The 27,728-nt window shown below is 43.8% G+C and overlaps 1 protein-coding gene across 2 annotated transcripts in view; it reads right to left on the bottom strand.

Annotated features, from left to right (window-relative positions):
* Positions 1-27,728, bottom strand: part of POLA1 (DNA polymerase alpha 1, catalytic subunit) — a 2,474,741-nt gene that overhangs the window by 765,367 nt on the left and 1,681,646 nt on the right. For both annotated transcript variants that reach the window (XM_069637299.1, XM_069637300.1), the window contains one exon: positions 21,964-22,095. In XM_069637299.1, coding sequence (XP_069493400.1) covers positions 21,964-22,095 — 132 coding nt within the window. The remainder of the gene's footprint in view (positions 1-21,963; positions 22,096-27,728) is intronic.

Raw genomic sequence — 27,728 nt, 5'->3', positions numbered from 1 at the left:
GTATCATTAGATGTATGTATTATAGTTCAAAACACATTACCATTTGCATTGTGTTATTAGAAGAATGAGATAAGTTGTGTTCCAGAGGCTTTGACCTGCAGTTTCACTCTTGCTCAAACCATACGGTCTTGTGCGACTATACACCCTACAGATTACAGTTGTCGAAAATTCTAACAAGTTCCGTCTCAGGGTATTTTAGACTGGGCAATCAAATATTCGATATACGGTCCCCATATGTCGCTGGGTCTAGCCTGGGGGTGCATAAGTCTACCGTATTGGGTCTCCATGTCATTACAGTATGAGACAATCGCCCGCCACTGCTCTAGACCAGGAAGCTGGGTGCCTCCCTACACCATTGCAACCCTTTTTTTGGCTAAAAGCAGGAGCAGTCCCGCTCATTTTCTCGTGCTCTTAGGCATATGTTTGGTGTAACCCAGAAGTGCAGTTACCAACTTTTGTTCCACTTTCCCCCCGGTAATGTTACAAAGTGTTTAGAAGATTCCCTCCCAGTAGGCGAAGATCCCAGGCAACCCCAAGCCAAATGTAAGAAAACTGCCGGTGTGCCACCACATCTCCTGCACCTGTCCGAGACCTCTGGGAAGAATCTGTGTAGTGAAGTTGGTATGTGGTAAAATTGATGCAGGTATTTAAAGTGTATCAATTTAAAATTTGCATTGAGTGCGACCCGTTTCATCTCCCGACAACAGTATTTCCATGGATCTGCGTGAAATTACAGAGTTGAAAAGTCCAACCACCAAAAGTCTGTTTTTTTTCTTTCATTTTTTCATATTATATACATACATATACATACATACATACATATATATAAAACAAGGTTGCCAAAATAGTGCTCTGCCTTTCTTGTAGCTGGTGCTGGGAAAGGAAACTTCCTAATACATATAAAAACACATGCATGTGGAGGGTTGTAACACTGCAAAAAACCTCCCACACAACATGCCACAGAAAGTTCCAGCACTCAAGACCAAACCACCTTCTTACAAAAATAATTCGATTTTATTCATTATAAAAACAAATAACCAACAAGGCAAATTGGCAATATGGGGTAGGTATAAATCAAAAACCTCCCCATGGCATACAGGTTAAACACCACTAACCCCCCCCAGGGTGGAAAAATCGCCACACATTCCGCCTGGATATACCAAGCTTCCTCAGGCTGATCAAACTCCACATCCGTGAAACACATTACATTTAAAACGAAAGGAAAGCGACTCGAACGAGCGGCTCCTCCCCTTCTCTCCTCTTATCCGGTCACGTGACCACGAGATACTGCTTTCTGAAACAAGATAAAGGGAACCGCCATGATAAAATGACTCAATAGTCATTGTGTTCACTGTGAACACTCATAATCTTTTAATCATGTGTCTATTTGCGCTAATGCGCCTCATAACAACATGAATAGGCCTCATCTTCTTGAGGAGAGTCCATCCAGTACGTCCCTGGATATGAGATGCTGGACTCGAAGCTAAATACGGCACAGCAATAGACACCTCTATAACCATTGTATTCCATTAGGGCTGCAGAACACAGTGCCCTCTCGTGGAGAAGCACTGTTTCAGTATAGTAAATGACAATGTTAAAGCTCATTTACAAACAATTTCACCCTAAACATATCCCCTCAAATAGTGGTTGCCCATAAAGTGCATGTTCATTGGAATTAAAATACAGCAGATCACCAGAGCAGTCATGTTCACATGTTATCGCTGGTGCATACACGTAATGTTAAAATGTCCATGTTTTACCATGTTCCTCCATTTGCAATCATCCTGTCAGTATAATCGATAAAGACCATCTTTAATGGCGGTGGGAAAAAAAGGCAGCACATAGTATAACCATCAGGGAGGATCATAAATTGCAAGTTCATCTGGTTCTCAAATAATCACTCTAACAAATAAAGTGCTAGTGCAAATAACCGAGAGTTATAAAACATTAATGCATGGGTATGATAAAGTGCCGTTGCAACTCACCCTGAATTGTAATACTTCATCTATGTAACCTTCACTGTTTAATGGAATTCACCACTGAGTAGTATCAAGTTGACATAACCACTATAACTTCTCTACCCTCTTTCTAAAGGGGGAGAGGGAAACATAGCACCCAGAACCTTTCCATGCTCATAATGATTAACCGGGATAGTTCAAATTCATTGGAGAAATACATACCGTTCTGGATCAATGTTCAGTCCTTGAGGTCTCAAGGTGTCAAATTTACAAATTAGAGACGCCTCTAGTTGTACAAGTTTAAGTTCTTTGTTTCCCAGTCTCTTATGTTGTGGCACATGTTCAAGACCCAAAAATGACATTTCCTTTACATTGCCAACATGTTTCTCTAACAAATGTCCTGTCAAAGGGTTAGTGACATCACCATTCTTGATGGCTCTATAATGTTGAAGGATTCTTAACTTGACCATTCCTATAGTTGATCCAATATAGTCGAGGCCACAGGTACAAGTGATAACATACTACAAATTTTGTAATACATGTCATTTTATATTTGTATCTGCATTTTAAACCATTGGAACTCACAAAGGGGGTTTTGGATACAAAATTGCACATCTTACAATTTGCACATTTACGGATACCTGCCAGGTCTTGTTTCATAAAGTGGCCTAACGGCAGAGCTTATGTAACCACCATACTCGGTGATAGTATAGTCTTTAAGGTGGGTGCTTTGCGGTATGTTACATTAGGGACTGCATCTAGCACCTTTTTAAAATCAGGATCTGTCAGGAGCACATTACAATATTTTTTCATAATAAATTTAATATTATTGGCTTGATGGTTAAATGAATCTAATTTTTTCCTTTTTCTTGGTAGTATGTGCCCTAAACAGTTCCAATCTTTTGGCGGCTTCTGCTTTATTAAAACAGTCTGTAACAACCTTCTTGTTGTATCCTCGTGTGAGAAATCTCTTGCCAATCTGCTTGGATTCTGCCTGGTAATCTGGATCTTTACTACATGCTCTCTTTGCTCTCAAAAATTCACCATAAGGGATCGAATTTTTCAATGGTGTAGGGTGATGACTCAAGGCATGGAGCGTGGAATTGGAACTGGTTGTTTCCCCGAATAGCTTAGATGTCAAACTGTCATTTTCCACAACAAACACCACATCTAAGAATACCAATTATTTCCTACTGTGTACACATGTTAATTCTAAATTAAGATTCTTAACATTGAGAATGTGGACATAGTTGTGTAGTTGTATCTCGGTACTGTCCCATATGATAAAAAGGTCATCTATGAAACAATAACACACAACTATGTGTTTTGTAAATTCTTCCATCTCGTCTCTCCAAGCTACCTGCGTCTCACACCACCCCTTATAAAGGTTGGCATACGTTGGGGCCATACAGGACCCAATTGCCGTTCCCTGGGTTTGTTTGTAAATGGAGATTCCATGTAAGAAATAATTATGCTCCAGACAAAATTGAAGCATTTCCAACAGCATCCTGTTATGCTGTCGATGACCGATACATCTAGATTCCAAGTAGAATTTACATGCTTCGATCCCAGCTCTGTGTATAATAGAGGTGTTTTTAACGAGACAACATCAAGGGAAACCAAGAAGTTTTGAGGTTCCCAATTGACATTATCTACTTTAGTGAGCAGGTCCGAAGTGTCTCGTATATGAGAACTAAGACTGATCACAAAAGGTTGTAAGCAATGATCCAAAAATGTCGAGGTATTTTCAAGAAGACTCCCTATAGAGGAGACTATAGGGCAACCAGGAGGGTCGATCAGGCTTTTGTGAATCTTGGGATTGAAATAAATCAATGGTGTAACTGGAAAAGGATTCTTGAGAAACCAGTATTCATCATCATCAATTAATTAATTCCATATCACACCATTTGCGCAACAAAGAATAATATAGTATATTAGTTTCCATTAGTACACTGTTTTCTACCACGACATAGTTGCTGATGACATTCAATTGTCTACTCGCTTCCATGTTGTACTCACTATCCAAGATCACTATGCCACCTCCTTTATCTGAGGGACGTATTACTATGGTGTGGTTGTCCCTTAAATTCTCTAATGCCCAGTATTGCAAGTAGTAGAGATTTCTTGATGATGGAGGTATCTTCATAGGCAATTTTTTCAGATCTTTTTATGATCAGACTTTCGACAGTATCAATAGGGCCACAGATGATGTTAGGACAGAATATCGATTTAGGTTTTAGATTGTTCGGGCAGGCAATGTCTGTAGGTATACCAAATTTCTGTTGCAATGTAGCGTTGTCCAAAGTGGACACCAACTCCCAATCAGGCTCAGTTTGTGATTCCATGCTGGCAAGGCACATGAGGCTCATCATGTCTTCATCTGTGAGAGGGGGATGTCTCTCTGCTCGACTTATCTTTGTTTCGTGTTCCTCCATTAACGTTTGTAGCATAAAGTGTAGTTAATTTCAACTTTGAGGAACTTGAAGAGATCCACCCTCGTGGATGTATAATCATGGAGATGATTGGGGCTAAAAGATAGACCCATCGATAAAACCAAGGTTTCTTCTTGTGTAAGTGTTCTGGAGGATATGTTGAAAATCGTTATCTGTAAGTCCCCGCCTCATCCTCTATTTCCTGCTGCACCTCTTCCTTGTCCAGCGTATTGGCCCTTTCCCCTCTCGCCCATTTTGCTGTTTAGGTGCAGTAGTTTGAACTCTTCTAAAAAAAAAAAAAAAAAAAAACAGATCCTTTTTGAGGGGGCCCCATCGGTGTCTGAGAGTTTGACTGTTGATAGCAATTTGCTTAAGTCTTTGTTTTATGGGAGCATCGAAACGCTTGGCGAAGGTGTATATTCTGCCCTGTTCGTAGTCCAAACAATCTCTTTTGAATTTTCTAATTCTAATTTCACACTCATGTCTTTCAAGATTTTCTTCCACTCTTTAAATGCGTTTCTTGCATTCATCTCCATCTTCAGAGGCAAACAGTTGTTCTTCCATTTCCTCAATGTCCTTAAGGAGTCCGATTCTATCAGTTTTAGCGTATTTAATGAGACTCTCGATCATTTTGAAGGAACAGTCATTGGTATGTTGTGTCCACTCGTCTATTAGTTTGGGATCTATATCTTCGAATGTAGGGATGGTTAGCATTCTTATTCCTCTTGGGATACGTTGAACTTCCAAGAATGTCTGGAGCATTGTTGCTTCCCACCATTTAGAGATTTCTCTTTTCTTGATCTTTTCCAATTTGTCTAGATTCTCCAGTACAGTTAAACTTGCTGGCAAGCTCCCATCTGCCATATCTGCTAGGGCTACTTTATCATGGTTAAAAAGAATTTGTGCCGCGGCTCGTCTTTTCGCTTCAACCTGTTCTACTACTACTCCACGAGAGCGCACTGTGTCCTGCAGCCCTAATGGAATCTGTTGCTGTGCCTTATTTAGCTTTGAGTCCAACATCTCATATCCAAGGACGTAATGGATGGACTCTCATCAAGAAGATGAGGCCTATTTATGTTATTATAAGGTGCATTAACGCGAATAGACGCATGATTAAAAATTCCGTATGTGTACGTTTTAGAGTAAGGTAATGCGGCATAGAGCGAGCGGCTCATTCCCTCGTATCTCATGTATCACACTGGTATAGTATATACAATCAGCGCTGAGTGTTCACAGTGAACACAATAACTATTGAGTCATTTTATCATGGTGGTCCGCTTTATCTTGTTTCAGAATGCAGTATCTCGCGGTCACGTGACCGGATAGGAGGAGAGAAGGGGGAGGAGCCACTCGTTCGAGCCGCTTTCCTTTCATTTTAAAAGTAATGTGTTTCACGGATGTGGAGTTTGATCAGTCTGAGGAAGCTTGGAATATCCAGGCAAAACGCGTGGCGATTTTCTACCCTGAGGGGTGAGTGTTGTTTAACCTGTATGCCATGGGGAGGTTTTTGATTTATACCTACCCCATATTACCAATTTGCATTGTTGGTTATTTGTTTTTATAATGAATAAAAACAAATTATTTTTCTAAGAAGGTGGTTTGGTCTTGAGTGCTGGAACTTTCTGTGGCATGTTGTGTGGAAGGTTTTTTGCAGTGTTACAACCCTCCACATTCATGTGTTTTTATATATGTTAGGAACTTAGCCAAAGTTTCCTTTCCCAGCACCAGCTACGAGAAAGGCAGAGCACTATTTTGTATTATATATATAAATAAAAAAATGACATTAAAAAAACAGACTTTTGGTGGTCGGACTTTTCAACTCGGTAATTTCACGCAGATCCATGGAAATACTGTTGTCGGGAGATGAAACGGGTTGCACTCAATGCAAACTTTAAATTGATACACTTTAAATACCTGCATCAATTTCACCACATACCAACTTCACTACACAGATTCTTCCCAGAGGTTTCGGACAGGTGCGGGAGATGTGGTGGCACACTTGCAGATTTCTTACATTTGGTGTGGGGTTGCCTGGGATCTTGACCTATTGGGAAGGAATCCTCTAAACACTTTGCAACATTACCGGGGGAATAGTGGAACAAGTGTCGCTAACTGCACGTCTGGGTTACACCAAACATATGCCCAAGAGCACGAGAAAATGAGCGGAACTGCTCCTGCTTTTAGCCGCCAAAAAAATGGTGGCAATGGTGTAGGTAGGGACCCAGCTTTTGTAAGAAGGTTGTTTGGTCTTGAGTGCTCGAACGTTGTGTGGCATCTGTCTGTGCGTGCGTCTCTCTCTGCGCGTCTCCGTCTGTCTCTCTCTGCGCGCGCGCGTCTCCGTCTGTCTCTCTCTGCGCGCGCGCGTCTCCGTCTGTCTCTCTCTGCGCGCGCGCGTCTCCGTCTGTCTCTCTGCGCGCGCGCGTCTCCGTCTGTCTCTCTCTGCGCGCGCGCGTCTCCGTCTGTCTCTCTCTGCGCGCGCGCGTCTCCGTCTGTCTCTCTCTGCGCGCGCGCGTCTCCGTCTGTCTCTCTCTGCGCGCGTCTCCGTCTGTCTCTGCGTGCGCGCGTCTCCGTCTGTCTCTGCGTGCGCGCGTCTCTGCGTGCGCGCGTCTCTGCGTCCCATACATTTTTATTAACTTTAACCCCCCCTACATATACAAATGAATGGGGGTCAGACTTTTGGTAGTAGGCCTTTTCAATTTGGGTAATTTCGTCCTAACCCATTTCCATACCTGCTTGGATATACACCCCAGTGAGGCTTCCCATTTCCCCCAGGGTGATCTTCCGGATTTGACTTTGTCTCCAAGACACCCCTCTGTGGTGTGAACCTTTAAGCATTCTGTCTAGTGTCAGGGCTATTTCCGGTTCTCTAGGGAATGTCGAGGATGCCAGTTTCATGGAGTTCCACAACCTGAAGTAGAGAAATAAACCCAAAGGCATGTGTTTCCGGCTGTTCTGCATTTCTTCCAATGTTATGAACTGACCATTTTGGGTAGAGATCCTGAAGTCGCCTTACCGTTTCGTATAGGTTACATAGCCCTTTTCCGCTGGTCAGTGGAATGCCCGGGATATAAATAACCGGTATTTCTGGTGAATAAATGACCTCACCTTTGGTTTTACACTCTATGCGTGGCCACACTCTGCAAGTCAATTCCACCATATAATTCACTTAGACGTCCTACCTGGTGCTGTCAAGATGATCAACCTCAGGAGGATGGGGCAGCTAGTGCCCTCTCCACTTCGACATGCCTCATATCCATGCGGTCCCTGTACCAGTAGAGGAGGAACCCGGTATCCGGTCATTCTTTGGAAAAAAAAAAGTTTCTACACACCAAACTTTCGAATACAAAGTTTTGAAAAAAAAAATTCCAATGCATTTTTTTTATGTTAAAGGGTTTCGTTTAGTTAAAGTATTTTGGGTTGGGGTTGGAACCCCCCCATTAAATTATTATTATTTTTTTAAATGCTTTGTCGTCGAAACTTTGGTATGTAGAAGCTTTTACTGTCGAAAATATCACTATAAACCAAGGAACCCTGCTTGAGCAACTTCATAGTAAGTTATGAAGTCAGGTAACGCCAGCCCCCCTTCATCTAGTGGTGCAACTAACTTATCCCATGAGATTCTGTCCCGTTTCCCTACCCATATGAACCGAAGTATTGCGGAACGTAGGTCCCCGAAATACTCACCAGGTGGAACCAAAGGAACATTTAGAAACATATAAAAACCGTGCAGGAGCACCATTTTTACCAGAGTGATTATACGATAAAGATTAAGTGGTAGATCCATCCATCTATCTCCATTGATTTAGCCTGCTCCAGTACTCACCCGACACCAAAACCGTCAGCCAGGGGACAAGGTCAAACCTTCCTCCCACAGATTTCTCATCATAGAACTATCCTCCAGGGGGGCAAGGTCAGTCTGCAAGGGCTTCTTTCAGCCACTAGCATGCACACAGCAGATTCCCCCCCCCCCAAAATGGGGGAGTGACAGCGGCACCCCATTACCGCAGTTTTGCCCTGTTTTCTTCACACTCTAAGCAACTATAGAACTACCAAATGGTATGATCATATCGTAACAAGGGTTAGGTGGGAGGTCACTAGGAAATCCATGGCAGGAAGTACTAACCTACCAGACTGAGCATTATTGAAGGCAAGTAACTTGAATGCCTCACACAGAATACTCATTTTAAGACTCCCAAAGTAGCACAGAACATGGAAAAGGGAAAAGAGCAATGCACCATCGCCTACACAAGGAAACTATGGCACAGTGAAAAACTATCATGCATCCTAACCAGAATGGGAATACAGCTAATGCTTGGGGAATGTGGGGAAGGATTTTTAGATTTCAACAACTAGACCGCCCCTTTTACAAAGCAGAGATAGCAGCCAGCCCTTTGCTAAAGAGAGCTTGAATGTCTGCAGGAACCTCCTTGATGGGCAGATCACAACATTTGGAAATGTAACGAACAATCCATCTGGATAGGGCATGCTTGGAAACAGCGAGGGACTATCAAAGCCGATCTTGAGTTGGTAGACTTCCTGTAGTCTATTGGCATAGTACCTCGGAGCACATTTGGGATCAGAATGAAGCTTCTTAGTCTTGGATGGACGAGGTGGAGGGAATACAGATTTTTTGAACAACAAAATCACATTCTCCATGGAGAAGATGAGTTACGGAAGCTTAAGGAGGCTGGAGTGTACTCCTCGTCTCACAAAAAAAATGGGAATCATTCAAATCACCTTAATGGTGAACACAGAAAAGGCCAAAAATGCAAGTGAAGGAGGACATGCTTAAAAGCTGCCAAGAACCCCTTCAAAGTGTCAATATGAAGGCCATCTTGGGCCAAGGAAACTAGAAAAGTATAGGAAGAAGATGGCAGGAAAGTCAAAGGATTCACACTGCAACTGACACTAGCTTGAGAATGTATAACCCCTGCAAAGCATAGATCGACTTGGTAGCTGGCCTCTTGACCAGCAGGAGCACATCCAGGATTGTGTCCATCAGATCTGGCTGCTATGTCAGCCTCTCAGCAGGCAACAATGAAGGCAGAGACTGCTCAGTATAGGAAGAAGGACTTCACCCTCTGACTGAGATCAGGTCCACTCTACCCAGGAGGAGCAAGGAAGGAGTGTTGGACATGCCCAGAGTTCCTGGTGACACGTTCGTTAAGCCCAGTCAGGAGTAATCAGCATGAGAGTGGACCAGAACTAACTCAGTCTCCAAATCACCAGCAAGAGTACAGGAATCGCAGGGAACACAGATGAGATTGCGATTCTACTGTACAATCAACACATCCAGCAGAGCACCCAGAGGGAGAAATACCCTGGAGACCAACTCGTGCTTTCACTGTCATATTGGAGGTGGAGGCCTAGCTTAGGAGTCACCTAAAAGTCTAGCACTGTCTAAGCGGAAGATAGATTAACACCTGCTCAGAGCATCTGTGATGTTCCCCATTTGGGTTAGATGGCCTTCAGACAAGAGTCGTCAATCTACAGTACTATGAAACACATGTATATGGTCTACTAGCACAGAGGAAGCAACCTCACACCATCTTGCTTGTTTAATTAATGCATGGCAGCTGTGTTGTAAATCATGATCTGCACACAACTCCACCTCACATAGGGATGGAAAAGCTACAAAAGGTCAGTTGTAAAGCATGCAGCTCCAGCAGGCCGATCCGTTTCCTTGCCACCGCTGGTGACATCAGTCTAATCCATGGAACTACCACAGCCCTTCAGACTGGTGTTCGATTTCTGTTAACTGTGACCAAGGTTGCCAAAAGGCTCCTCTTTATTAAGTTGCTTCTGATGGTCCATCACAGGAATCCGGTGTCACGTTGCTCAAGATGTGCAAAGGTTTGGCCATGTTGCCCTACAATTACAACCAAACCACCGGCACAAGAAAGATGCAGGGGGCCATGGGAGAAAAGCATGAGACAGGCAGTGTCTGGGACCTGGCTCAGACAGGAAAAGCTGCATCATGTAGATGGTGTTGTTAATAGTATTTAAGCGGAAAGCCCTGCCAGAGCATGTCCAGAACTATCCAGAATGAACCACAGTATCTTTGAAGTGGTTACATTTCAGTTTAAGTACTTGTGCTTCGGATGGATCACAAACCAATGAAGTTGTCTGGAAGGTCCAGAGACTGCACGATCTGGGCTATGGTGACCATTCTGAACTTGTCCTTGCACAACTAGAAGCTCAGCAGCCACAGATCGAGGATGGTGAGAAGACCCCGGGCATCCTTTGCATAAAAAAATAAAGGGGTTACCATCCAGTTACCCTCTTTGAAGGGGGTAAGATGTATTGTACCCTTCACCAGGAGGGAACATGGGGGAGTGTAGGGTACAGAAGAGGGCCTTGTCAGGGCAGAGTGGTCAGTGGAGGAAAGGGAGGTAGTTGCTCGGAGAAACTACCTTCAAGGCCCAGGAGAATGATGTGGAGTTCACCTACTTGGACGAAAATGAATATCAATGTAACCAACCAAGAATGAATATTTGCAGTGCAAATTAAAGGTTTTTGCACTGGGTCGAGAAGGGGTCCATGAAGATGTAAACATTACCTCTAGGTGCCCCTCCGTTTGGTGTAATGCTTCTTGTTGGCGCTTACCTGCAGGCATCTGATCACAGTCGCTGAGGGGAAAAGTAGGAGGACTGGGAACAAACACACCCGCCTCCCTAGGAAAGGCAGGGATGGCTGCCGGACTGGCAAACTAAGGGATATGGCAGTAGCTTTGCAAGCTTGAACTTTTCCAAGGAACTGTCAGTTTTAGAGCCAAGTAGATTGCCCCAATTAAGGGAATGTCCACACATTTAGCCTGCCCATCAGGCACATACCAAGAGAGGCACTGTTACTCAGCACACCAAGATTCGAAGGTCTGAAGTGGTGTAACTCTCAGATCAACCAATCTCGATCTATTAAATAAGTTAGTTGGAATAGCAGAGCAGATACAGAGCCTAAAAGATCAAATGCAAAGGACAATAAGGAACTAACTACTAAGTTAACTAATCCCCTTGAACCCCTAAGGAATGCACCACTGACCTGGAAGGAGATGGTTGAGGAGCCAAGAGGGAAATCCAGTTCCAAGGACACGACAGGAGAAAATAATAAACAGGAATGTTAGTTAGGGAGGAACAACCGAACGGCACGAGGGACGCACTAGATACGGGTTGGTGCAGGTAACTGGAAAGCGTCCTGAACTGCACTTGCAATGTAAAAATACAATTCCAGCACAATGTCCAAGGAGGGTAATTTCTTCACAGCGAGAGTAGACAGTCTTTATCCAAGAAGTAAATCACAGGTATTTATGACAATGAATATAAACTTACTGAAAGCAATTAGTGTCAGACGATGATTGTTTTAATGTAGTTCTTGTGGAAGGAACCAAAAAGCTACAAAGCATAGGGAAACTACTTCTAACAGCCGTCGGCAATCCAGGAAAACGTTCCGAGTTGAAACAGCTTGTAGAACCAAAATCAGCTGGGCAATCCTTGAACAGTCCAAAGTGGAAAGCAAGGTCGAAAACCAGGAATTCTAAGATGGAAGGATTGAGGAAGGAATTAGCTCGAGGGCTAAACACTTAAGAGTACGTGTAGACTACAATTAGCAGCACCGAGCGGAACCGGATTAAGAAGGCAAAGGGCGGGGCATCGGTGTACGCGTAGTGCGTAATGTGCGTGTCAGCTGACGCGGTCGATACTGATACCGACGTCCATACAGTCTCCATGGAAACCGATAACGCTGCCACAGTGATGTCTTTCCCCGGACGGTGTAAGCCGGTGTAACTGCCAAGGGAGGCTGGCGAGAACCGAGCTGTCGGAGCGTAACAGGCACATCCTGGAAAGCCTCTCGACTACAGCACCAGATCCCATCAAGAAAGTCACAAACTCTGCTGAATCCAAGTTTACCTACAGAATCTGATAATTTGGAAAACCCAACTGGCATTTCAGGATGGATATTGTCAGCCGTCTCCTTCACCACACTCCTGAAACAACAGGACCACTTGCCAAGTGAGCAAGAAGCCTTTATTGTCCTCAAGGATAGATCGCCTGAAGCGAAGAGCCAAACACATCCAGCTTCCTACTCTCCTGATTGGGTAACAAGTAAAGAAAGGTTGCAGCTTTGGCTCCTTCAGTTGATGTCTGAACCACCAGACTCGGGTGTAGGGTGGGTGCAAAGAAATATATGGATTGGAGAGTTCAGAGTGGTGCTTTTTGGACAAATCCCTGTTCACTGTCAGAGCAGAGGCCGGATTACACAACATTGAAATTCAGGAGGTGGAATAGTTGGGTTTAAGGGGGAGAGGGCCCTGCTCCAAAAGATCCGTTAGGTCATGCTGCACTTAGGCAACAGATGGTAATGTATTCAACTGCCTTGAAATGTCACTCTGACCTTTGTTGATCCATAAGAAGTGGCATACATGTTCTTGAGTTCTAGGGATGTGTCAAGGCCACCAGAGAGCCAGTGGCTAAAGGCCAAGTGGACCAAACCCACATCTTGCTCTTAAAAATCTTACTGGAATCCATCCAGTTTTCCTTCTTAAAGGCTCTCAATCTCAAATGGGGCAAGGTCACACTTCTCATTCTAAATCTGATGAAATGTGGACTTTCCAATCTGGGTGTGGGGTGGGCATTTTTGCCTCTCCAGCACTTCCTCGGAAAGAGCGGCAACTCCACTGGAAGGCAAAGCCACCCAGCACTGTAGCAGACCAACTTCAAAGCCCAATGACTAAATCAAGGTCCCAAGCATCCAGTGGTAGGCTGAAAGAGGTTCTCAATGAGCTTTAAAAGGTGCAGCAGGACCTTGCTCGACCACTGGCGCCGAAGCCCCCGGGCTCTGGCATGGATACCCAACATGTTTAACTATAACTCCTCCCACTGCAACTGAGTAAAATAAAAGATCTAGTGGGAAATGTTTTTTTGTCGAGGATTCCTTAATATCAGATGCAGACTACCCCTAGAAAGAGTGACAGTGATGCTTTAGAGAGCAGAGTGGAAAATCACTATAAACCTTTTCCTCCGTTCCTCATTTGGGTGAGACGGTAATCTGCGGTTTCATCAACCACACCTACCACAACAAAGTCTTGTTGGTCCTACAACCAGCATACATATATATGTACGTGTATGTTAATGGGGCAGTGGGATGGGAAAGGGATTTACAAATGGGGGAGCCCTTCCCCATTTAAAAGGAAAAAATGAACTGTATGACCAACCGGAGTCCAACAGAATGTGGTCGAGGAGAATTTGGTTGATGAAACCACAGAGAACAGGTTGAGACGCCTCCATCTCCTTGGACGCCTTGGTGGACCTTGAGTTCTCTCCTTAGAGGGAGAAGGATTGAATGCAGCAGGGACTTTTCCTGCTCCCCAACAGCCCCTTAGGGTGCACTGAATGTCATGAGCCATCTTCTTTGTTGCTTGAAGCCAGATCAGGATACCAAGCAGTGCCGGAATTGAAATGATAAAATGGGCTTCCCACAAACTTTGCAAGGCTTAAAAATAAGTCCCTTAGGTGGCACACAGTATGGGTAAAAATTCGAATAAGCATTGGCATTCTAAAGCATCTTCTGAGCATGCTGGGAAAAGTAACTGTAGTCGTAGGGTGCAATCACAACCCATATGAAAAGTCATAGGCACCAAAGATAATGAGTGGGATGCGCAAAGCTGCAGTGCGCCCCCTTGGTTGCTGAAAAAACTTCAGAAGCCAAACTTGCACCAAGAGAGACATTTCTGAGATGAGGAATCTGTGGGGGGAAGCATTCATTAGAAACTTGGGTTTTCGTTGCTTTTTCATAATTAGTCACTTTCTGACAATTACATTCGACAATTAGTTCAGTGTAAACTCGGAATAAAGATGCAATACATTTTAAAATCACCCAACGCGGGGGGTCACCGCAACAACAAACAACACAGCCTGAATGATAAAACACTAACCTAAAGTCAACCTTTTGAACAAACCAGACACCCAATGAAGGTAACCAAAGTGGGTCCTTCCGCTGCACAAATGCATGTAGAAGACTAGTTATACTGCATGCAGTGTAATAACAAGGGCTGATTTGAGTACCTGGAAAACCCATTGCTCTCTAAATCAGTTGTGACACATTAATACAGATATGTTCTCATATGACCAGCTCATATGCCAACTGTATAATAGCAAATGTCTCCCCTGTCCGAGTCAGCATGCATTTAAAATAAATGTACTGTAGAATCTTGGCAAATTGGACAATAAGATTTGTCAAAAGGAGTGATGACTGTAATTTTGCATTTTTCCAAATGATAGAGGCTTTTTTACCATCAATTTTCCCCTTCAAAAGCGCGATGGAAGTGCATTACATATGTTCACATTGCGGCATAAATCCAAACAGCAAGAGGAAACAAAAAGGCCTGATGGTATTGGGTTTGAACAGCCCATGTCACTTCTCAAGGTAGCAATTAGCTATTGCATTGATGTTAGCAATAAAGTAGTAACTTAAGCATACTTAGTCATTCAAGAAGCTGGGCAGGAGCTAAAAGCTTAACAGCCGGCTTTTATTTTCTTGAAGGTCTCGTTGGTATTGGAATATGTGTGAGACAAACAATAGCTGGATTTTTCTTACTAATTATTCTGCTAGGATTTTAAAGTAACAAGAATGATCATACACTAAACCTGTGTAACAAATTAACAGACTTTACCTGCAACTATAGAACCAGGTTCTGTTCACAAATTCTTGAATTACTGTTTTGTTCTATTAGCAATCGTTGGCTGTGCAATGATTCGTTTTAAGTATGTCGCTGAGCATCTCCCATGTCCCAGACGAGCACCTTTGTCATTCAGGCTTGTTTGCACTCCATTACTTCTTAAATTATATTTATCAACATATACACTTCAAAAAAAGTGTATATAACACATCGACCAAAAGGGTTTCTGGTCTTCTAAATAATACAAGCACACTAAACCTGCACAGAGATTTAATTAGAAATAGTTAACATCTAGGTTTTAAGTTTCATCCTGAAAGTAAGAAATTCCTGGCAAGTTAGGTTACGATCACAGAGACGAGGAGTAAGAGGTGGCAAAGAATACTCACCTACTCTTAAATGATTGAATTGTGTTTCTACGCATTCGCAGAGACAGGCGCATTATAATGACAGAATTGGTTGGAGCAGAACTGTGCCTTTTTTTTATAGGACAGTGGCCCTCAAATCTGCTAGGCTTTTTGAACAAGATGCAAGATCTTAAATTCAATTTATTCAAATAAAGCTAAGGAGGTGGGCAGAAATATTCTGGCTGCACATACAACAAAATGGGCAGTAGCATTCTGCACAAGTTGAGGCCAACTTGAGAGGTACTTGGACATTCCCAGGAAAATGGCTTTCCCATGATCTAGAGAAGTGGATAATTGATGCCACTACTGATCTCAAGGACGCTACAGAAAGAAGAGAGCAGAACTATCCGCAAGATGCAAAGGTAACAAAAGGAGGAGGATGCTATTACTTACATCGGAGGTTGAAAAAACGACTGCATAGCCATAGGAACCAAGTCTTCACTGGGCAAATGGCATACCTTCATGGTAATTTACCAAAGCTTCAGGGACCAAAGAGATGGTCCTTTGAGTTTCTTCCTTTCAATGGCAATCAATTCACACTCACACATCCGCTATTCACATCCATACCGGAAGCCATTTAGCCTGCAGCAGAAACCACATTTCCTTGCTACATACAGTTTAGGAATCAAAGTAATCCCTCTGTAGGTGTAAAATCAAAACACAAAAATAATTTCTGCTGAGAGTTGTAGAGACATATTTAACAGGACTTGTATAAAAGAAGATTCCAGATGAACACCCGATGGAAGGGGGTGAACAACTGAGGTGAACGATGAGCGATACCACCAACTGGTGGTTATTTATTAAAGAAGGAATCCATTCCAAAGACCTACCTGCAAAGCCAATGTCTGAGAAGTGCCGGATCAAGACGAAATGGTAGACACTGCTGAATATAGCTGACTAGACTAGAAACATGTTTGTTGTCTCTCTTGGAGCTCATCTAGTACTATTACTAATATAGACTGTCACTCAATTGGGTATATATGCTTGTTAACATCAAAACCAGGAGATCTATATATAGTGCCGATAGCCAACACATTTATTTTTGATAAAGTACATTTTAAAACCACAAATAATGTCTTAATATTACTTTCCACATGCAGTTTCCAGAGTTAATGGTGAACCATGGCCCATGAACTGCTAAAACATCTAGGGTATAGCTTTTACGAAGACCATGGGTTTCAGTACTATGCTTCACAATTTCGAAGGCATTATTGAGCTGAACTTTAACTCAAGTAAGTTTAATATGGGACAAAAAAAGATTCAGTGAGTTAATATCTTGGTAGTACTCTGAGGTAAAGAATTGGCGCAAAGCAATTAATAGCGTGACAGACTGTAGTGCTTGACTGATTTCTCAAAAGGAATAATGGTGCTTCTACCATCTTTACCAAATAAGCTTCAGGATAGTATATGGATCTTGCCAGGCCACCAAATGGTGCATTGAGCAGCATACCGATTTCCTGGTGTGTCCTATGTGCAGATGGGCTTTCCTATGTCTGGCCAACGGTGTGTTGGCTGACTGCTTTTTGAGTTAATGACCTGTGGAGAGCCCTTTTTAACATCAAGCTCCAAAGAGGACAACCGGAATATAAATATAGAAAACAACTCGCATCAGAATTCCAAAACACTAAACCAGATAAAATTTGGCAAAAGAAAATAATATATTAAGTAAATTAAAATGAAACCCATAGATGGATACAATAAGAAATTAGAGGGTTCATATCTCTCCCTTCCTTCAATGTGATATAAAAGTCAAGAGGAGACCAATCATGCAGGCGTTACGCCACCTCAATCTCAGTATGTGTGTGTTTGTATGATCCACAGATTAAGGGGGCGGGGATCAATAGTGCTGGATTTGTCGACACGCCTACCTGGCGGGGAAAGCTAAATATTTGCTGGTGAAGCAGAATTAGCGGATTCTGCCTCCAATTTCCCATGGACGGATACGTGAAATTCCTGCCAATTTCAACACTACACACAGCATGCATTTTGGGGTCTTTCTTGCATCGGAGTTGCAAATTGTAGAATATTTTATGTATTTAATTATTTGGCTCACACCAGCGTGGCATGCTTATCTTGCATCCACATTTACACAGTCCCATCCCACAATTCTGGGCAAGGAAAAGATGGTGAGGTATTCAGAAATCTAAATGTATTTAAAATAATGTTACTTCAACTCAGTTACAACATTAAGATCAGCACAAAGATATGCATAGCAAATCAAAATATCAACTATTTACAAATGTCTTTGCCTTACTATAAGTTCACAAAGGCATTCACTCAATGTAAGAAATACATATTGTATTCTAAAAGATACTAGGCCTATTAATTTCTATTCTACATTGGTTTCTCCATAAATATCAGTTTCTCAATGATAATATTTCAACATGATGCAAATGTGTTTAAAACATTCTATTCTTTCCATTATCAAGACAAGTATGGCATTGGAGAACATGTGCTTGCCGTTGGGAGGCAGATTAATACATCATCCATAGCTTCTGCCCCTCCTCCAGATCAATATTGCACATTTGAGAAACGTTACTCAACAAGGCAACCCTACTACCCTTATCCCAGGCAAGTACAGCAGTATATGGACAAAATCTGAGCTAAAGATGGCAAGAGTAAAAAAATGAACATTGCAACAATGCATCTGCATGCATTAGACAACGCGAATGTGCAATCAACAAGAAGAACACACAAACTAGGTAATGTATGCACTTCGACATGAAAAATACTAACATGGCAACCATAAGTCATGAAGAATACTAACATAAGCAAGGTATAAACTGAATGTAGCATGAACGACCCACACATATAGCTTACTAATATAGAAACGCAAGTGTAATGGACAGCCATCTTTTCCTAAATGGAATCTGCTGCACGCTTTCTAATGGGCAGAGGCCTCACGGCTTTGAGAGAACAAAATGCTGAAATATCAGCTCCATGCAGAGCTCAGGCAGGAGCTGGCAACCACAGCCAAGTTTACCACGAATTAATGGAGCGTCAGAACATTGCTGTCAAAGCACGAGATAGCAATTCAAAAGGACGCAATAAGGATACTCCCAGATTAAAGTACAACCATCATTTGTAAGAAAAATGCAGGACAACTATAAACCAAAATACTCCATGAAGAATAAATCAAGAGAATCCACAGAGGCAAGAGAAAAAATAACACTTGCATCAATTTTAGCTAAACTCTCAATAAATGTAGGGTGTAATCACTCCAAACACTGTCCCATCACACATGACCCATAATTGAAGAACACAGTCTATTAATCAGCAACAAACACAGCTAGGACACCTGCTTTGCTCCTAACACACATCCCCAGACACAAAACACCACACAAGGCCAAATACAAAGATTACCCTGGCTCATGGCCTAGAAATGAGGGATGTATCTTTTTTAATTGAAAGGAAAGCAGTCCATGGACCTCTCTCCCCTTAGTCACGTCTGGCTCATATCTTGACGACCTGTCAATGGTCCAAGGCTGGTTAGTAAGAAGCCAACCAATGAAAATACCCAATGTTATGCCGTCGATGAAGTAAGGTGCCAGCCAATTACATAATTTATTTATTGGGTATTTATATATTTATATTGCAGAAATCAGGTCCTTTCACCTTCATCAATTTAGAGGTGGTCTCAGGAGGAGCCATTTGATAAGTGTTACCCCATTAGAAATGTAACTCCTATAGAATGAATATGTAATCACCGCCACTAACCAATTCCCGTAGGTTTTGGTAACTAAGATTACAGTATGATGTTTGTTACGACAAATTTAGAATATATAAACCAATTTTTTAATGTAATCAGCGAGAGCTCCAAGAATGTAATGCTTGTATGCGGTCCGTGCTTTATTTTGATAAATAAAATTGGGTTTTGCCTTGCACTTTGCCTACTCCTTTTATCGAGTGCAGTTTGAACTGACTCCAGAACCTCTGGCTAATTTGGGACTTTCCAAGCCATCTTATCAGATAGCATTTAAAATACAATTACAATCCATCAACACCCCTGTGCAGGTGTGAGGTAGTGAATGTATTGGCTATGTATAGGCCAATATAGACAATGGCCAGCTTGCATTAGTTTGTTGTCAGTTTGAATTTGAAATAAAACTCAAGGATCTGATGATTCTATTCTGAACCCACATACATACTATTTTCTCAAAATATGTGCAGATTTCTCTAAACAGGATTAGGTTACATGCAGTCTAGATCTGTATGAATATGAATGCAGTAAATTGTGCAGCTTGAAATGCATTGTTTGTGTGTACTGTTTTCAAGCTACTTGTGTGATGAATTGCCATCTGGCAAGGGTGTGAAAGCCCTGGCTTTTTTGATTTTTATTAATTAATAAAATGATGCAGGTAATTCCATCTCTGAAAGGGAAGCCTGCCGAACAGCTTTGTACTTGTGCTGTAACGCATCAGTATCCTGATTTGCAGTGCCTGCTCTACAAGTGGCACAGAGCAGGTTGAGAAGTCGCAGGTGTCCTCTTGACAGACAAAGTGACAGCCAAGTCTCTGCAGCGGAGAAACTACATTTAAGATATGCACCTATGTTCCAAAATTTGCATAACGGAGGATCCTGTCCTGGTGACATGGTAAACTGTAAATATAAGTCATACCCAAGTAGGAGTATGGCGACCAGCAGTGCAGTGCTCAGATATCCCAACCAGACTAATTTGATAACACCTGTCGGCCCTGTGAGCCCTGTTCAGCTGTGGAAATGTTATGTGTATTTATTCCAGACAAGGGTCCCCAAGTCCACTGGCAGTACTGTATCCTTGGGGGATTGCGTCTTTGTTCCTTTGTAAGGGTAAGTAACATCCTTTCCACAGAGACAGGCAAACCGCTGGCAGCTGGCCTGGGAACAGGAATCAAAGGGCACACCCATTCACAAAGAGCTAGGCCTCACACCAGGCTACTGCATTTCTAAAGGTCTTTGAATCAATTGAGCAGGAAAAAGGGCGTGGTTAGTGTAGCCAGGGAGACATCTGTACAGTTTGGGGAAGATTCTTGCATTTTGTTTCTCTCTGCCTCCCTCTCCTTCCTGTAACTCCTACTTGCTCTGGAAATAGGGGTTAGGTGCCCATTTACAATGCCAATCTGCGGGCCTGCGTGGGCCAAAGACAGCAGAAAAACTAACAAAGGGGATAAAGGACCCAAAGAGGGTACAGATCCCTCTCCCCAATATCTGTAGGCATAAAGAGACTTTGTAACGGTCCTCCGAGCTGAAAGGAGTACACAGAGGACGACGTCCGACAAGTCCCACACCCTGTATCTCAGCCTCTCAGTAGCCAAGCATCAAAGTTCAAGAGGAGCAACTGCCCCTCTGACTGGGAGAGCAAGTCCACTCATTGGAAGGGACCAACAAGGGCAGATCACGGTTTCCTGCAACTCCGGATACCACATTCTCTGGGTCAGTCCTAAGCGACCTGAATCAGCTTGGTTCCCAACAGGCACAATCTCCTTAGAACCAGCGGAATAACCGGTATGGGTGGGAACGCATAAAGGAGGTGAAACATCAACTCGATCGTCAGTGGGTCCCTCAGAGCTTCATGACGAGGAAAATCACTGGAGCAGAACCTCACTTCCTGTTGACACCGGTAGCAAAGAGGTCCACTCGAGGAGTCCAACTGACAGGAGATAATCTCCTCCAGAATCTCCTGACAGAGCTCCAACTTGCAAGAGGGCAAAGTATGCCTGCTCAAGGCTTCCGCTGTGACATTCTCTCTTCTGGCCAGATGGGCTGCCATCAGATACTTTTCTCCAGAGCAAAAGAACCACAGTTGCATTGCTTTACTCCACAGAGGCAAGGACCCCAACACCACCTTGTTTGTTAAGGTAGTGTATAGCCACTGTCAGGATCATCACAGTCTAGCTTTTCACAGATGGGAGGAAAGCGACCAGGGCTAGCCTGATTGCCCTCCGCTCCAGCAGGTGGATGTGCTCCAGAGACTGGGCGGGAGACCATAGTATGCTCACTGTCAGATCTGACTGGTGAGTAACCTAAACCAGTCACACGCATCCATGACCACCATCACCTGCGGCCAAGTTTGGCGAAAAAATGTGCCCTTCAGCAAGGTGTCTAGCAAAGCCCACCAGTTCCATGTGTTAATAACATTTTGGCAATCACAAACTTTCTGAAGTTCAGGTGATTGCTATTGACTGAACTGGCTTCTATAACACTACAGATAATACATTGATATGCAATAAGAAAAATATATTGAGTAAGTAAAGCCTATACATGCTTCATTACAGGGACCACAGGGAATGTCTGGCTTGACTCAAGGGTAGTAATACCATAAATCACAGGAATACGAAACTATAATAATTTACTTTAAGTAGCTGAAACAAGTGCAGTGAAGCAAAAGAGGCAGCCCATTATCCAAATGCATATGAGAAAAGAAAAACGGGACCACTGAGCAGCCATGTTTAGGCCAATTAAATATCACAAAACCGCCACACCAGCCCGGGTACAGAAGAGTCTTTGTGAGTACTTACACTGTAATACTTTTTGATATGACGTCGGATGTCCAAATGTAGCTTGTTTTGGAGCTGAATGACAAAGTGCATGGGAGAGGCATCACATTCTGGTTTACAGCATCGTTTCAAACTGGGCTCCATCAGTGCACCCTGCATATCAAACAAAGTAGATGTTTGAAAGACGTTAGTACTCGGTGAACATAAGGGGAAACAATGTAAAAGAAAATAAGAAGCCTTTAAGTAGTACAATGTTTAGATTTCCTTTTCTGTACACACATTTCAAGGTTCTTGTCGATCACTTCACTTAAAAACACATTTGCAGATAGAAATTTGTTCACCAACAGTCCTCACCTGGTTTGCCCATTTCCCTCTGCAATATACTGAGCAGTCCAGCTGGTTAGCTTCCGATCTGACCATCGTGCAATCACCTGCTAAATCCTGCAGGGATCTATACTCTCTACAGGGATCTTCAATCTATACATGAAACCACTGGCCGAGTCAACAACTAATCTCTCACTTTACCAATACATTGATGATACTCAATAATACCTCAAAGTGAACTGTACTTAAGACATTTCACACCTGAAGAAATGCCTCGCCTCCATCAACACTTGGATGACATGTACCTGAAACTTAATTCAACCAAAATAGAATTCATTTGTCCTACTAGTCCATATACCTAAACAAGAGGTCATATAAGAGTGGCTGAATGAAATGCACCTTGATGGATTCACAACTCAGTCCAATGGTGCCAAAACACCAATAAAGCAAGTTTTACGGCAATATAACAAAAAAACTTAAACCGCCTGGTATCAACTAGCACTTCCCCAAATGAAAAACCCTGTCCTACCACATGAGGAATTCAGAAACACATTTCAGGCCTTTGTAATCTTAAACCTTGATCGGAAGAACAAACTGTGCATTGGCTTCCCAGGCTCTTCTTATATATTCATGTATTTTGGAACTTATATCACTTTCCTAATGTGTTATATGGTGAATGTTAGTGTATTCATGGCAATGAATATGATGTGTATTAATGCTATGAATGTATTTGTGCTTTTGAATTCTATCATTGTCGATTTGAAATGATCACTTTTTTGAAGTATAGGATTTAATTTTTATATGAAACAATTTTGATAATTTAAAATAGTTTTCGCTCGATTCCTTTTTCTGTTTTCACATTGTTGTTCCCTGAATCTGGATAGTAAGGACACCTCCTTTTCAGTTTAACCAAAGCCTAATTTTCAAAACCTCCTGCATCACGTAAAAGGCAACCACACGTCCACTCTAGTGGACTTCGCCCATTTTAGCAAGTGACCATAAGCCAACTGTTTTGACTCTTAATAGGACATACTCTGCTGTGGGTTTATTTGTTTTCGTCTCCACAATTGTATGTGGCTGCATAGTTGTGGCAACCTCACTTTTGTAATATAATTGTTGCCCTTTTTATTCTTGAAATGAGGGGGGGGTCCCCCATTACACCCTTTGTCCCTGCAGCCCATGTATTTTATATTGCGGAGCTCAAACTGCCAAGACCATCCAGGCCACTATAAAAATAAACGTGAAACCACTGCAGCCCCTTAGCTGTACTGCTCTAACCATCTGGAATCGGGGCTAACAATAGAAGAGCCTTGAAAGCATCTGCTTTACTGTTTGAAAATATAATTAAAAGCTTTGTGTTCAAAGTTATAAAGGTATTCTAAAGCTACATCAAGACGACAAAGGTGGCCTAACGCTCTCTTTGTAACTTAAAGAATGTCCCCTTAGAATGCTGGACTACAAATCCTTCCCATCAGGCCACCCTTGCCAATATCCCTCATTCGGCAGTTCTGCCAACCTGCACACATACACCATGGTCATCCAATAACCAGTCAAATCACAGAACCTGCAACTCCCACTCATCCCTGCACTCTCCCACCCAGACCCAGACATGCACCCCTCTCCTACAGCATTACAACCTCCCCTAGCTGACCCAACCCAGTACATTCCCTCTTCACGCCCCCCCATCAATCACATCCCCTCCCCATCCCACCCCACCTAGCCCTCTCCACTCCCCCCTGAACACCAGCACCCAGCCCCACCACATTACATCCATTCCCAGCAACCTCACCAACCACCCGGCCCCCTCAACAGCACCGCCTCTCACCCATGGCCCCAACCATCATACAAGAGGCTGCCCTACTACCACCCTCAAACACAAACCCTGCAACCCCCATCAAAACCAATCCCTCTCCCTAGCGTCCATACACAACAAGCACTCTTCCCCCACAGTCAGCATCCCTAACTAACCCTCCACAGAGAACCATCACCACACCCAGCATCACCTCCTCTTCCATTCCCAACACCCTTACCCTCACCCTCAACATCTTCCTCATCCCTCCCAAATGACACCCAACCCCCCCCCCTTTGGGAAACCACTCAGGGGTTACCAAACCTCCAGACACTCACTTCCACTTCTGGTCCACCACTGCCAACCACTCTGGATCAACTTACCCAAACTCATGCACCCTTATTAACGCCAGATCAGTCGCCAAAGACAGACAACATATTCAACCTTATTTTCTATGAAAGCCCAGACATCCTCTATCACATAAACCAGTTTTATGAGGATTTTCAACCTATTTCACACAAGCCATTCCACCCAGGTTACACAAGAAATCGTGAACAACAGAACCAGCAGAGAAGGAGGGTTAGCCATCCTCCACAAACAACTCAAAGAGACACATTGTGAGGAACAAGCATGAAACAGAGACTACAATCACTTCCTAGTTAAATTCCTCTTCATTACCTCTCCCACCCACGGCTGTGTACTCCTTTACAGACCTCAGGGCTATCACAGAACTTTGCAGATGCTTCTAGTGAATCCCTAGTGGCCATCCTGGTCACACATCTCTCCCTCACCCTTCTAGGCAATCTCAACATTTGGTTTGATGCCCCTCTCAATTCCATGACTTAACTCCTCCTCGACACCATGGAAACCCTCAACATGACAACTGATCTCAGGCACCACACACACACACACTGCAGGAGACACCCTATATGTAATTGTCAGCTCCCCCAATTTGATTTCCGCACCTCCACCCCCACCCCCGACCACTAATCTGGAATGACCACGCAGCCATCCTCCTCTCACTCTCGACTCCCGCCCCTCCAGCACCGGACAGTCCTCCAGCGTCCCACTGTGGAAAAAGGACACAGTAACCCCAGACCTAGCTGCCTTCCCTTTTACCTCCCTTCCCAATATCCCTCTCGTGGGAGATCTGCCCTCAATTGACTACTATGACCTATGGTTTGGTATGGAATTGCAGACTCAGACAGCTGTGCCGCATTTATCCTCCTTGACCCCTCGGGGGCATTTGACACTATCGATGACAGCATCCTCACGGACAGACCCCACTCACTCGGCATCAGGGACAGAGCACTAAAATTGATTATTTCCTCAATAAAGAATACCTATCACCTTCTTCCCTCCAAACACCCCTATGCCAAGTCACCTTTGGGGACCCACAGGGTGCCCTCCCTATCTCCTTTACCCTTCCAACCTCTATCTGAGCCCCCTCCCTGCTCTCATTCGCTTGCATGACCCACCATGCTACAACTGCACTGATAACACCCAGATCATCTTCAAGATCCCAAAGACCTCGGCTGTACCTCATCCTAACCTCGCCTCGTGCCTTTCAAAAATAGACTACTGGATGACAGCTAACCACCTCCTCCTTAACCCTTGTAAATGGAAATCATGATCTGCAGCAAGATGGCACACTTGCACAACCCACCCCCCAGAAGTCCTCCCCAGGCCTCGCATCCCACAGCATACCAACTCAGTAAAGAACCTGGAATGCACCATGGACCGCCAAACTTACACGTTCACACCACATCAACTCTAAACCTCTGCATTTTGAAATGCATATTTCCTTACCGCTCCTACTCACAGAGTTACAGCAATCGTGGCTATCGTCCTCTTGCCTAGATTATGCTATGCTAATTCACTTTACCTGGGTGCCTTTGCCTATCACCTCAGAAAGCTCCAACAGGTCCAAACCTCTGCAGCTAGGCTCCTTCTTGCCCTCACCCCACAGAGAGCACATCACAGCTGCGCACTGGGTGCTCCAATGGTTAACCATCGTCTGACGGGCCGTCTTCAAAGCCATGTGCATTACCCACCATGCACTCCACAAGATAGGCAATTAATTCATTCATTCAACACAGACTTACCCGCTACCATCCCAATAGAAACCCGAGATCTGCATTTCTCCTCGAGACCCCCTCCCCCCCCCCCATCACCCCCTTCAAATCCATTAGAACAGGGAGATCCTACTCCTTCGTCCAAGCTCCCGCACTCTAGAACTCAATTCCATTTAGCACCCGCCACTTAGAGGACAACCTTGCCTTCTGGAAGGCCCACAAGACCTTGCTCTTTCCACCTACAACCTGATGAACCCTTGGGTTTACCCACAAGGCAAGTAGCTTGTGGCAGAATTATTTACCCTGAAGATCTCTCCACTGCAAGATAGCAAATAAACTCCAGCAGACTGCAGGAGAGACACTGTGCCACATCGACACGAGCAAGGAACCAGTTGAGACTTGGGGTATGCATCACACTCCATGTTGATGGCTATTAGTCGCAGGCTCAGCTGCAAACCTGCACACACCTGCCTCCATACACAACCCTAAAACAAAATACACACCACCTCTGCCATCAGAATGCGGCCAAATCCCAAAACAAAAATTGGGTCTAGCTGGATAGATATATATAGATATATATATATATTATAAGTTACTCCCCGTAGTGACTAACGTACTCCTAGTTAATAGTCCCCTTTCCTCCATACTGTATGGCGAGTACAACTGAATGTAGCCCCAGGGTGGAGGTGCTCTCTTAAGAAAACAAGTTCCTTACACTGCCTGACCAAATGTTGCGCCAAACCTTGAGCCGGCATCCAAACAGTAGTGCTTGGAGAAGGCAGAGGGTGTAGCCCATGTAGCCGCCTTGCTGATAACCTGCCACGGGATGTGCCCTGGAAAGCAAACGCCGTGGCTTTAGCTCTGATTACGCAGCCATGCATATTTGCTGGAAGAGGTTTGGGCTGCCCCTAGTACGTCTCCTTGATGGCCGAAACCATCCACCTTGCTATGGAAGCCTTGGAGGCTTGACAGCCAGGCTTTGACCCCCACCGAAGGTGACAAAGAGAGTCTGATTTGTAGAAGCTCTTGGTCCTGTCCAGGTAGTATCTCAGCACACACCTCACATCCAGTGACAAATACCCTTTGAGCATCATCTTTGGGGTCCGCGAAGAACGTTGCTTTCACTTTTAGGTGAAACGAGAAGACAACCTTAGGGAACAACGTGGGGTGAGTTCCAAGCACCACCTTGTCCTTGTGAAAATTAGTAGAAGGCTCTGAGGCCACCAGCGCCTGGACTTCACTGATCCAGCGTGCCGAAGTAAAGCCCACTAGGATGGCCATCTTAATGGTGACTAGTCTGATGTCCGCGGATGCCATACGGTCTAATGGTTTATGCGCCAGGGTGCCCAATACCACATTGAGGTCCCACACCGGGTGTGGTTTCCTGATAGGCGGATAAAGCCTGGTCAGGCCTACCAAGTGTCTCAACCACCGGATTAGAGGATGAGAATACCTCCTCCTCCGAGTTCCTTCAGGCTCCAATGGCCGCCAGATAGGTGCGCCATGTGTCTACCTGAACCCCTGAGTGTGCGAGGTGTGCGGAGAAGGACAGCATGTCGTCCAACATGCAGGTCAACGGATCAACCTCCTTTGATTTT

This window comes from Ambystoma mexicanum, chromosome 7p, assembly GCF_040938575.1.
Source record: "Ambystoma mexicanum isolate Mex_15411 chromosome 7p, UKY_AmexF1_1, whole genome shotgun sequence".
NCBI lineage: Eukaryota > Metazoa > Chordata > Amphibia > Caudata > Ambystomatidae > Ambystoma > Ambystoma mexicanum.
The sequence above is the reverse complement of the archived record's forward strand: the minus strand, read 5'-3'. Positions and strand labels throughout refer to the sequence as shown.